The 13,981-nt window shown below is 35.1% G+C and overlaps 1 protein-coding gene across 1 annotated transcript in view; it reads left to right on the forward strand.

The window, feature by feature from the left end:
- Window positions 1-13,981, forward strand: part of CNBD1 (cyclic nucleotide binding domain containing 1) — a 328,386-nt gene that overhangs the window by 16,514 nt on the left and 297,891 nt on the right. Inside the window, exon 2 of the mRNA XM_021688390.1 lies at window positions 2,695-2,767. Coding sequence (XP_021544065.1) covers window positions 2,695-2,767 — 73 coding nt within the window. The remainder of the gene's footprint in view (window positions 1-2,694; window positions 2,768-13,981) is intronic.

Genomic DNA, 13,981 nt, shown 5'->3' on the forward strand with positions numbered 1-13,981 from the left:
TCTGTTGCTATTGCTGCTGAACTGTTTCTTTGTGCTCTGAATATTGCATTAAACAAAGTTCTGCTTATCACTGGATTAGTTATCAGTGTATCCTGCAAGTACTTTTGAAGAGGTCTCAGCTTTCTGTTTTCCAGCTAAACATACCCTGACAATTCCACATGGTCACTGTCACATTTTCTCTTTGGCTGTGCTGTCCATCTCTTTTATGTTACCCAGTAGCCACTCCAATAAGCCTAATTTCCCAGTAAATAGTGGTTTTGCATTTACATATTTCTAAGGCTTCACTTATTCTTAGCTTTTTTTCCCCTTTTAAGGGAAAGTTTATTGGGGAAAAATAGTTTAATTTTATTTTAACACTCACAAGACCCATTTTTAACAAATTTTTATAATCCCCACAAAAAGCATACGTAATTGATTCTACCACACAAATTTAAAAATACATATCTACCCCTGGATGGACATTTTTATAAACAAAAGATCACCAGTGAGTCACTCGGATAAAACATTGGATTTTAGTTTCTCTATTTCAATAATATATAGTGAGCATTATATCTGTAAAGAAAATTGGTTTTTTAATTGTGCCATGAATTTCTTGTTCTTTGTTTCTAGTTTAGGATTTACTTTGTAACCACCCTTTTATATCAGCTTCTAATCTTTGAAACAAACTGTGGTCAAATCTATGGTTTTTACCCCCATCATAGGGTTAAGCTCCCTCTGCTTCTGTCAAAAGCCCAGCTAAGACATATTCATGAGGGAAAACAAGACTGGAAAACAAATGTAAACTTAGTCCCTCTGAAACTCCTTAAGCTTATCCTGGTATTAAATTTGATCACCAGAAAAGCTTGACTTCTGCTCTCTACAAAGTTATAATTTCATGTTGAAATCTATTGACTTTTTTCTTTTTAATGAAACTTCTTCAAAGACAAGACCCATTATGTTGTTCAACACCCTTTACATAAAGTCCCTTGTCACAAATACCTCCTGGAAATGAGAATCAGTGAAGAAATTTTTTGGTGAATTGTAAAGTGTCCTTCTAGGCTGTGAGTAGTTAGTATATAAGCTATTCTGGTTTTGAGTTTACTTGGCTGTGCCAAGTTTAGGGCAAAGCCTTACCCTCAAGTGCTGTAGCTTTTCTCAGGCAAGTTGATGATTCTCAAGTTTTCTATTCTCTGCTAGCAATTCTTAGTCTTATAATATCCATCCTGTGTTTTTTTTTTTTTTTGTAAGCTATTTTAACTGAAGGATGATTTTTAAAATCCCCCTTTTAAGCCAGGATTTCTCAAACCTTGAACTTTTTTTTAAAAAATATCTATGGCAACCATCCCCTTTTCCTGTCCATACCAGACACCAGGGCTATTTCTGATCCTGTTTTTAAACTGGGTTGGGAAATTGGACTAAACTAATACTTCGTAGAAATCTCTTCTTAATCCATCAATCTAAAAATCTACTATAATTAAGATTTTGTATAATATCCTGTATTAGAAATATGAGTATACTTAAAAGTATTTTTGATAAAATGTGGCTATAACTTGGTTCATTTAAAATAATTATTCCATATGTTGCTAAAATGCAATTAGGTAATTTTCTGATTCATAAGACTTAACTGAGTATTATAGGTAAGAAAATAACCTAAATCATGTTATTAGTATTTTCAAGTTTATTACATGGTAATAATTTATGTGGATAGCAACCAGTTTTCTGTTTAAATTTCTTTTATCCCAATTTCATTTTTAAAAAAGTAGTATATGTTATTGATGATTAATTTTAGATCACAAAAGGCTTAAAAATGTTAATGTAATTCAATAATTTGAAATTAAAATTGATAAGTTTGTACATGTCAAATTCTACTGGGATATGGTCAAAAATACATTTTAAAAAGTTTAGAAGTGCATTAAGCTGCTGATTTTCTCAATACCTTTTCACTAAGGAAAGGAATAATGTGCATGTTGGTATTACTGCTTTCTGTTTTACAACATTTCTAACAGCATGCATTCTCCTGGAGAAAGGGGAGGACCTGTGATGTGAGTGCCCATCACTGTAATGATGCTTATCGTACTCAATACTCTATCTTCCTTTTCATCTCCTTTGAAGGATGTCAGTTCTTTCTGGCACTGAAGGAGAATTGCAATTAGTTTGCTTCTTGGCTATGATTACTATCTTTCTGCTCTTAAGGGATATTGTGTGATTTGCTTACACGTTAACTTCAAATGGGATTGCAAACTGAATCCAGATATTGGAAGGTGCTCTAAAGAGGGCTAGTATAAGATGGGGGCCTGCATGAATTGAATAAAAATTAGTAGTATTGCAGAGAGAGAGACAGAGACAGAGACAGGGACCTCAAGAAACTCTTCTTTGAATTGTCGTGGCATTGTCAGTCCACATTCTAAAGGTATAGGATGGGGATTCTGAAAGGCTTTCTTCCAGAGGAGGGACATTATATGACACATATAAACTCCAAAAACAAACAAACAATGTCAGACCAGATTTGACATCAATGAAAAACATTACACTCTTTTTTTGTATTATTTAATCACCTTATTCAGTTCTGCTTGTATATCAAAGACTGGTAATAATTCACTACCATGGTCACTGAATTCTTTTACTATGATGAATGTTTGGAATTAAACTCTATTTATAATTTTGGTTAATAAGATTACAGAAAATTACTCAAATTTTTAATTGATTTTTTTTCAGAGTTGAAAATGTCTAAGTACATTGATTATGGCCAGTTGAATGCATTGTGCCATATAAGAGGACTACAATCCAGGTAAGTTACTCATGTGTTTCTTTTTCTTTCATTCAAATGAATATGAACATGTTTGTTTTATGGATAAAGTATAGCAGTAAACTATTGTTGACTCCATAGGTACTTGATTTACCACATAGATAAAAAACATTTGAAAACCTGGAGGTTATTTCTCCAGATTAAAGGGGCAGAATATATGTTATATTTTAAGGAAACAATTGAGTGTGAAGCAAACATAATTCATCCCTAGCTGAGCCCTTTCTAGTACTTAAAAAACAGTCATAAGGGAAGAAAGCTTTAAATGGTTGGAAACACAAATCCTGAGTGAAATAAGTACTTCAGCAGTGCTTAGGAGATACCCACTTGAAAGATACTGGAGCCAAAGAATTAGGAAATATTAGGGCTCAAAGCTCAGGATTCCTAAGGTATATGATACTTGAAGATATAATTTGAAAAAAAAATTATTGTTTTGCCAACTCGGTTTCCCAGTTTGGATTTTTGAAATTATAAAACTAGTTAGTTTCTTACATATCAGTGTCCATCCACTCTTCCACTTTCCTTTATTAAGAGAGGACCTTGCCTCATCTTTAATGGGACCACTGAGAAAATGCCCCTATCTATTCTATTCTATTCTCTTCTTTATGATAAGTGCCCTTCTTAATTCCCATCACCTATGCCCCCCGCTGCCCCCACCCACTTCTCCTCTGGTAACCATCAGTTTATTCTCTATAGTTAAGACTCTGTTTCTTGGATTGTCTCTCTTTTTCCCTTTTGCTCATTTGTTTTGTTTCTTAAATTCCACATATGAGTGAGATCATATGGTATTTGTCTTTCTCTGACTGACTTATTTCACTTAGCATTATACTCTCTAGCTCCATCCATTATTGCAAATGGCAAGATTTCATTCTCTTCTATGGCTGAATAATATTCCGCTGTGTGTGTGTGTGTGTGTGTGTGTATACACCATATCTTCTTCATCCATTTATCTATGACAGACATTTAGGCTGCTTCCATAGTTTAGCTATTGTAAACAATAAACATAGGGGTGCATGTATTCCTTTGAATTAGTGTTTTTGTATTTTTTGGGTAAATGCCCAGTAATATAATCCTGGATCATAGGTTCTATGATTAAAATCATTCTATTTTTAACTTTTTGAGGAACCTCCATACTGTTTTCCAGAGTGGCTACACCAGTTAACAATTCCCACCAATAGTGTAGAAGGTTCCTTTTTCTCTACATCCTTACCAACACTTGTTTTGTGTTTTTGATTTTCTTATGTTTCTGATTTCAGATTATTTCTGTATCTTCATTGATCTTGCCATTTCTTCTTTTTTTCAGAGAAAAGGAGGAGGACTTGCTTCTTTTATATTTCTTGGATTTCTCCTAAGAGTGATTTTTTTTTTCCTATGCCACTTATGCCTCCTCCTCACTCTCAGTGCCTTTCCACACAGGATGAAGAATCAAGTCATGCCACTTGGTTTGAATCCGGCTGAGACACTCACTGAATGTGTGACCTTGGGTTGGTTACTTAATTTCTCTTTACTTCAGTTTTCTTATTTTTAAAATGGAGATAATAATAGTACCTATTTTACAGAGTTATTGGGATGACGAAATGAGCTAACATATGTTGAGTAAACAGGGTCTGGCACATAGTGAGAGCTATATAAATGTTATTTTAAAATGATTATTGCTATTCAAAAAGGCTCATCCAAGTTTTTAAGTGTTGAATTTATCTTATATGCTGTACCCTTTTCTAACACATAAGAAGCTAGTTCAGGCTTTTGGAGCCGAATGCCTTTTGTGCTGTCATTTTCCTTTTGCTTTTTCGCCCAGACGTAAAAAACTAAAAACAAAAAACAAAACATGTTTCTAGACCTCTCCCTCCACCCACCTTGGGTGATCATAGTAAGAGAAATTGAATCATCTAGATGTGGAACTGCCAAAGTATCCATTCTACATAAATCTTATCAGCCTTTGTCTTCCTGGTTTGATAATCTTTCCTAAGTAGTGGTCTCTCATCAGACAATCAGCTGTTCCAAGCCCAGTCTGGTGTCCTGCTTGACTTCCTTCTATTAAGTTTTACATTTACTGTGCCTTTTCTTAGACACCAAATCCCGTGAATTTCTTGGATGTTTTCTTTTGATGCATTGGTACACACCAGGGGTCTGGGAGAAGGCATGTTTTCGGGTACTTATATATATATATATATATATAATGCCCAGTAATATATATATTATATATATATATAAATATATATATATAATATATATATTTGGTTTAGGTTTAGGTTTAGGTTTTAGGCTTATGTTTTAGAAACAGAATATAAGATTACAAATACAAACATAGATTTGAAAATGAGTATCTTTTTAGAATAAGATAATAAATTACAAAAAATTAATGATGGCTTGGCAATACAGTCCTTTTTCCTACCAAGATTTCTTTATGCAGTTTATCAGAAATATATACATTGGATTCTTCCAGAATTACAAAGCTTTCAATTGATTTCCACAAATCGGGAAGAGATTTAAGAAAAATGTATTCCTTCATATTTATTCTTTATCTATTATATTTTAAAAATGACCAAAGAATTATTTTTCTCCTATAATTAAAAAAAAAGGAAGGCTGAGAATTAAATGACTCAAGGATTGCAATTTTTGAACATGAAAACTACTAAGGGTTTGATTATATATTATATATATATGTGTATATAAACCCTACCAAGGGTTAGATTATATATATTATATATATAATATTTATGTTATATATTATATATGTGTAATATATAGTATTTATATATATATATTTTAAATATATAATCTTCCTTATAGTTGTCCTTCCTTTGGTCCAGGGTGGGAGGATGGAGGGGAGGCTGCTACTCTCCACCACTTCCTATGTGCCTCTACCCTGTCCTCAATCCCAGCTGTTGAAACTACTCCTATCCCCTACCTGGGCATATGAGGGATTTTATACCCTTGTGCCTGTGTGTCTGTATATATATAAACTTTGTACAAAAAGCAAGCCCCACTGTGTGGTGGCTGCTGCCCAAATGCAAGTAGTCAGTCAGTTGGTGTCTGTCTGATGTTTCTTCTCCTCTGACAATAAAGGCAGTATATTAATATGTTATTCTGGGATTTTTTTATCACAAGTAAAAGAAAAAATTTTGTGTAACAAAGAGGAATGATGTCAGTTTTGATTTCTAAATTCTTGGATGTAGGACTTTTCATCTCTAGTAGACTATATGTTCCATGAGGGCATAAGATTTGTTTATCTTATTGCTTCCTACCCCTTGACATTTGGCATAGGGTTCAATGTTTTGAATTGAGTTACATTCTCATCTTCAGTAGAACTAAATATCTTCTTGATGCTTTAAAAATATATGTAGGTTTTCTACCTGTTGATTAGGAGGATCGCTGCATATTTATAGTGTGATATTTATTTATTTATTTGTAAGATTATTTATTTATTTGAGAGAGAGAATGAGCATGGGGGGCGCGGTGCAGAGGGAGAGAGAGAAGCAGACTCCCTGCTCAGCAGGGAGTCAGATGTGGGGTTGGATCCCAGGACCTGGGATCATGATCTGAGCCGATGGTAGATGCTTAACTGACTGAGACACCCTTTATTTATTTTGGTACTATTGTCTAGAGAGCTAATTATTTTTAAACTTTTTTTTTTTTTAAAGCAACTTCTGTTGCTTTAAAAAACATTCCATGCTTTGGAGATTTTCTTCCTTTTGTCACAGTACTTTATGATCAGTCAGCTCTTATGTTTAAAGTTCAGTTTACTTAGTATTAAACAGAGTAATATGGTTTGAAAGGAAATGTATGTTCTCCTAAGTTTCAAATAAACAAACTTGAGGCTATGTATTTGCAACTATATTTTCTTATGTGGCCAATTATTCTTGTAATTTCATGCAAAAGCCTTTAAACATGTCTGAATTTGGAAATATAAAAGACAAACAGTGATGATGCATGTGCATTTATGCATTTGTATAAGAGTGGTGCTTGTCAAACAATTAGCTTTGTGACTGGGATTATAGAGTTCAGTACTTATTAGTGATTAATATTACTAATATATAGCCACTTATCCTCAAATACAGATGTAGTTGTGCTGACTATATATTTTTTATACTTACAGAGATTATAACTCATAAATAGGTTTTAGCCCAAAGTCCATTTTTAAGTTGATTATCTAGCATCATTTCCCCATACACACAATATTATAGAGTCAGAGGATTGTAGAACAGGGAGTTAACTAAGAAATCGTCTAGTGGAAACTCTTCAACTTACAGACGATTAATTTTGCCTAATTTTCCCCAACTGTATCTTTTATTTTTATACTTTTATATTAGAAAATATGGAAATGATATCATTAAAATATAGTAATTAATTAAAATATAAAAAATGACATTCAGTAATTGTTTCTTTCTCATTGCTTCAGGTTAGGGTAAAGTATATTAATTTACTAGAGTATTAGAGGTTGATAGAGACAATAGAAATTATTTTAAGGAGGCTCCTCGACAAGTTTAAGGCTCTTAGAGTCTATTGATAATGGTTGGTTCTTCATTATAATTATTTTTATTTCAAAATATATTATTATCTTTCTTTTTCTTAGTGTTTTGCTAATTCTGTAGGCATCAGGCATAAACAAACATTTTTTGACATAAAAATTAAGATATGAAGAGATAGGTGATTTTTATTTTTAAGGAAATAAAGTATGGAAGAGAAAGAAGATAAGAAGAACTTTGAAAATATGGCTTATGTACAAATAAAAGAAATTAATTAAACTGTGATTCTACGAACATTTATCTGGAATGAAGTCAATTTTTTTTTTTTGAACAGTTTCTACTGAAGACCATTAGTTGGTACTGTCAATCCAGTGGTGGCAGAAAAGGTGGGCAGAGACAGATGGAATCTTGCATTTACTTTATAGGTTGTGAACAGTTGGAGGCTTATAATTCAGGGTGTACTTATTAATGTTATTTTACCTAATGTGCATGTACGTATATCCAGTTGTCTAGAACAAGACTCTCTACCTGAGGCAGCACCTTTCCCAGGGGACATTTGGAAATGTGAACACATTTGTAGGTGTTACAATGACTAGGAGATGACAGTGATAATAAGTGGGTAGGGGCTAGGCATTGTAAACAGTGCAGTGTGTAGTAAAATCCTGCACATTGTTCTATCCAAAATGCCAATAGCACTCTGTGATACTGTGTTTTATAAGAAATATATATTTGGTCTTTGTCCTTCTTTCTGGCAGGGAGCTCCTAAAACTGTTGGAATTTCCTAAATGATAGAGTGATAAATGTGTCTGTTGTTATGTTAATGAGGTGACAGTTGGACCCCACCTAGGGGTTGGTTGCCTAGGAGGGAGAACCAACTAAGTATTCAGAGGGTTTTAACTTTCAGTCCCACCCGATGACCTCTTGGGAGAGGCTGGAGGTTGAATCAATTGCTAATTGCCAATGATTAAATCAGTCATGACTATGTAGTGAAGCTTCTATAAAAACCCAGAAGCATGGGGTTTGAGGACCTTCTGGGTTAACACACGGAGGTGCTGATTGAGTGGCCAGCCTGGAGAGGGCATGGAAGCTCTTGTACCCCTTACCACATACCTTGCCCAATGCATTTGTTCCATCTGGATGCTCATCTGTATCCTTTATCATATGCTTTTATAGTAAACTAGTAAACATGAGTACAGTTGACCCTTGAAGAACACGGGTTTGAGCTGCATGGGTCAACTTGCGTGTTTTGTTTTGTTTTGTTTTCAAGTTTTTATTTAAATTCCAGTTTTTATTTAAATTCCAGTGTAATATTAGTTTCAGGTATAGAATTTATATCACTTACGTACAACACCCAGGGCTTATCACAACAAATGCTCTCCTTAATACCCATCACCTATTCAACCCATTCCCCTGCCACCTATTTGCTAGTAACCATCAGTTTGTTTTCTGTAGTTAAGAGTCTGTTTCCTGGTTTGTCTCTCTCTTTTTTTCCTCCCTATGTTATCTGTTTTATTTCTTAAATTCCACATATGGGGGCGCCTGGGTGGCTCAGTCGGTTAAGCGTCTGACTCTTAATTTCAGCTCAGGTCGTGATCTCAGGGTCTTGAGATCAAGCCCTGTCTCTGGCTCTGTGCTCAGTGGGGAGTCTGCTAGAGATTCTCTCTCTTCCTCTCCCTCTGCCTCTCCCTGCCATCTCTAAAATAATAAATAAATAAATCTTTAAAAAAAATTCCACATATGAGTGAAATCATTTGGTATTTGTCTTTCTCTGACTTATTTCACTTAGCATAATATTCTCTAGCTCCATCAATGTTGTTGCAAATGGCAAGATTTCATTATTTTTGATGATTTCACTCTTTCTCTCTCTCTCTCTCTATATATACACTCATTCTTTACATATAATATATATGTGTGTGTGTACACATATACATACATACCATATCTTCTTTATCCAGTCTTCAGTTGATAGACATTTGGGCTCTTTCCATAATTTGGCTATTGTTGATAATGCTGCCATAAACATCGGGTGTATCTCTTCGAATCAGTATTTTTGTATCTTTGGGTAAATACCTAGTAGTGCAATTGCTGGATCATAGGGTAGTTCTATTTTTAGCTTTTTGAGGAACCTCCATACTGTTTTCCAGAGTGGCTGCATTCTTACCAACAGTATAAGAAGGTTCAAATTTCTCTATCCCCTTGCCAACACCAGTTGTTTCATGTGTTCATTTTAGCCATTCTAACAGGTATGAGCTGATATCTCATTGTAGTTTTGATTTGCATTTCCCTGATAGTGAGTGATGTTGAGCATCTTTTCATGTGTGTGTTAGCCATCTGGATGTCTTCTTTGGAAAAATGTCTGTTCATGTCTTCTTTCCAGTTCTTAACTGGATTATTTGTTTCTTGGATGTTGAGCTTGGTAAGTTCTTTATAGATTTTTTTTTTTTTTTTAGAGATTTTATTTATTTGTTTGTCAGAGAGAGAGAGAGGGAGAGAGCAGGTGCAAAGCAGGGGGAGTGGCAGGCAGAGGGAGAAGCAGGCTCCCCACTGAGCAAGGAGCCTGATGTGGGACTCAATCCCAGGACCCTGGGATCGTGACCTGAGCTGAAGGCAGACACTTAACCAACTGAGCCACCCAGGCATCCCTGTTGTTTATAGATTGTGTATACTAACCCTTTATCAGATATGTTATTTGAAGATATCTTCTCCTATTCTGAAGGTTGCCTCTTAGTTTTGGTAATTGTTTCCTTCACTGTGAAAAAGCTTTTTATTTTCCTGAAGTCCCAATAGTCTATTTTTGCTTTTGCTTTCCTTGTCTCAGGAGACACCTAGTAAGAAGTTGGTCTGGCCCATGTCAAAGAGGTTACTACCTGTATTCTCCTCTAGGATTTTGATGGTTTCCTGTCTCACGTGTAGGTCTTTCATCCATTTTGAATTTATTTTTGTGTATGGCATAAGAAAGTGGTCCAGTTTCATTCTTTTGCATGTTGCTGTCCAGTTTTCCCAACACCATTTGTTGAAGAGACTGTCTTTTTCCCATTAGATTATTCTTTCCTGCTTCCTTGAAAATTAGGTGACTCTAGAGTTGTGGGTCCATTTCTGGGTTTTCTATTATGTGCCATTGATTTGTATCTGTTTTTGTACCAGTGCCATACCATCTTGATCACTACAACTTTGTAATATAACCATGATGTCCTTAACTGTGATGCCTCCAAGTTTGCTTTTCTTTTTCAAGATTGTTTTGGCTATTCAGGGTCTTTCCTGGTTCCATACAAAGTTTAGAATTGTTTGTTCTAGCTCTGTGAAAAATACTGGTGGTATTTTGATAGGGATTGCATTAAATGTGTGGATTGCTTTAGGTAGTATAGACATTTTAACAATGTTTGTTCTTCCAGTCCATGAGCATGGAATATATTTCCACTTCTTTGTGTCATCTTCAATTTCTTTCGTAAGTATTCTGTAATTTTCAGAGTACAGGTTTTTTACCTCTTTGGTTAGGTTTATTCCTAGGTATCATGGTTTTTGATGCAGTGGTAAATGGGATTGATTTCTTGATTTCTCTTTCTGATGCCCCATTATTGGTGTGTAGAAATGCAACAGATTTCTGTAGGTTGATTTTGTATCCTATGACTTTGCTGAATTCGTGTATCAGTTCTAGCAATTTTTTGGTGGAATCTTTTGGACTTTTTACATAGAGTATCTTGTTGTCTGGGAAGAGTGAAAGTTTGACTTCTTCTTTGCTGATTTGGATACCTTTTATTTCTTTTTGTTGTTGGATTGCTGAGGCTAGGACTTTCTGTACTACGTTAAATAACAGTAGTGAGAGTGAAGATCCTTATCTTGTTCCTGACCATAGAGGAAAAGCTCTGTTCTTCACATTGAGGATGATATTAGCTGTGGGTCTTTTGTATATGGCCTTTATGATGTTGAGGTATGTTCCGTCTATCCCTACTTTTTTGAGGGTTTTTATCAAGAATGAATGCTGTATTTTGTCAAATGCTTTCTCTGCATCTATTGAGAAGATTGTATGGTTCCTATCCTTTCTTTTATTAATGTGGTGTATCATGTTGATTAATTTGGGAATAGTGAACCACCCTTGCAGATCAGGAATAAATCCCACTTGATCATGGTGAAGAATTCTTTTAATGTACTGTTGGATTTGATTTGCTAGTATCTTGTTGAGAATTTATGCATCCATGTTTATCAGGGATATTGGTCCTTATTGTGGGGTCTTTGGTTTCAGATTTGAGGTAATGTTGGCCTTGTAGAATGAGTTTGGAAGTTTTCCTTCCATTACTACTTTCTGGAACAGTTTGAGAAGAATTGGTACTAACTCTTTTTTTTTTTTTTTAAAGATTTTATTTATTTATTTGACAGAGAAAGACACAGCGAGAGAGGGAACATAAGCAGGGGGAGTGGGAGAGGGAGAAGCAGACTCCCTGCCGAGCAGGGAGCCCGATGCGGGACTCGATCCAGGGACTCCAGGATCATGACCTGAGCCGAAGGCAGTCGCTTAACCAACTGAGCCACCCAGGCGCCCGGTACTAACTCTTTTTAAATGTTTGGTAGAATTCCCCTGGGAAGCCATATGGCCCTGGACTTTTGTTTGTTGGGAGATTTTTGATTATTGATTCAATTTCCTTGCTGGTTATGGGTCTGTTCACATTTTCTATTTCTTTCTCTTTCAGTTTTGGTAGTTAATATGTTTCTAGGAATTTATCTAATTCTTTCGGATTGCCCAATGTGTTGGCATATAATTTTTCATGATTTTTTAAAATAATTATTTGTATATCTATGGTTTTGGTTGTTATTTCTCCTCTCTCATTTGTGATTTTATTTATTTGGGTACTTTTGCTGCATCCCAAAGGTTTTGGACCTTCATGTTTTCATCTTCATTTGTTTCCATGTATTTTTAAATTTCTTCTTTAATTTCCTGGTTGATCTATTTAATTTTAGTAGCATGTTGTTTAACCTCCATGTATATGTGGTCTTTCCAAGTTTTTTCTTGTGGTTGACTTCAAATTTCATAGCATTGAGGTCAGAAAAGTTGCATTGTATGATCTCATTCTTTTTGTTGTGGCCTGATTTTTGATCTAAAATGTGGTGTATTCTGGAGAATGTCCTGCGTGCACTCACTTGAAAAGAGTGTATATTTTGCAGCTTTAGGATGAAATGTTCTGAATATATCTGCTAAGTCCGTCTGGTTCAGTGTGTCATTCAAAGCCACTGTTTCCTTGTTGATTTTCTGCTTAGATAATTGGTCCATTGCTGTGAGTGGGGTGTTAATGTCCCCTACTATTATTGTATTATGATCCATGAATTTCTTTATGTTTGTTGTTAATTGATTTATATTTTTGGGTGCTCCCAAGTTAGGGGCATAAATATTTGTAATTTTTAGATCTTCTTAACAAGTAGATCCCTTTATTATGTTAAAATGCCCTTATTCATCTCATGTTATAGTCTTTGTTTTAAAATCTAGCTTGATTGATATAAATATGGCTACTCTGGCTTTCTTTTGATGTCCATTAGCCTGGTAGATAGTTCTCCATCCCCTCATTTCCAATCTGCAAGTGTCTTTAGGTCTAAAATGAATCTCTTGTAAGCAGCATATAGATGGATCTTGTTTTTTATCTATTCTGATACCCTATGTTTTATGATTGGAGCATTTAGTCCATTTACATTCAGAGTGAATACTGAAAGATATGAATTTAATGTCATTGTGTTACCTGTAGAGAGTTGCTGTTTCTGGTGATGTTCTCTGGTCCTTTCTAGTCTTTGTCACTTTTGGTCTTTCCTTCCCACTCAGAGAATCTCCTTTAACATTTCTTGCATGGCTGGTTTAGTGGTCATGAACTCCTTTAGTTTTTTTCCCATCTAGGAAACTCTTTTTCTCTCCTATTCTGAATGATAGACTTGCTGGATAGAGTGTTACTGGCTGCAGATTTTTCCCCTTCAGCATGTTGAATATATCATACCACTCTCTTCTGGGTTGCCAAGTTTCTGTGGCGAGATCTGCAGCTAGCCTTATGGGTCTTCCCTTGTAAGTTAGAGACTTCTTTTGTTGTTTTGCTTTTTGGATTTTTTCTTTACCACTATATTTTGCATACTGTCCCAACTACAGTATGTCTTGGTGTTGGCCTGCTTTGTTGACTTTCATGGGAGTTCTCTGTGCCTCCTGTATTTGAATGTCTGTTTCCTTCCCCAGATTAGGGAAGTTTTCAACTACTATTTCCTCAAATAAACTTTTTACTTTCTTTTCTCTCTAGACTCCTTTGATATGAACGTTATTATGTCTGATGGAGTCATTGAATTCCCTGTCTACTTTCTTGATCCATCATTCTTCTTTCTCTCTTTTGTTCAGCTTCATTATTTTCCATAATTCTATCTTCTATATCACTGTTCATTCCTGTGCTTCTTCTATCCTTATGGTCATTACATCTATTTGGTTTTGAATCACAGTTATTGCATTCTTCATTTTGGCCTGATTGTTTTTTAGCTGTTTTATGTTTGCAGTAAGGTTCTCCCTGATGTCTTCCATGCTCTTCTCAAGTCCAGCTACTATTCTTATCCCTATTGCTTTAAATTCTGGATCAGGCGTATTTCTTTTTTTTTTTTAAAGATTTTATTTATTCATTTGAGACCCAGAGATACAGAGAGAGAGAGAGCATGAGCAGGGAGAGAGGCCGAGGGAGAGGGAGAAGCAGGCTCCCCACTAAGCCAGGAGCCCAATGTG

The sequence above is a fragment of the Neomonachus schauinslandi genome, chromosome 4, assembly GCF_002201575.2.
Source record: "Neomonachus schauinslandi chromosome 4, ASM220157v2, whole genome shotgun sequence".
In the NCBI taxonomy this organism is placed as follows: domain Eukaryota; kingdom Metazoa; phylum Chordata; class Mammalia; order Carnivora; family Phocidae; genus Neomonachus; species Neomonachus schauinslandi.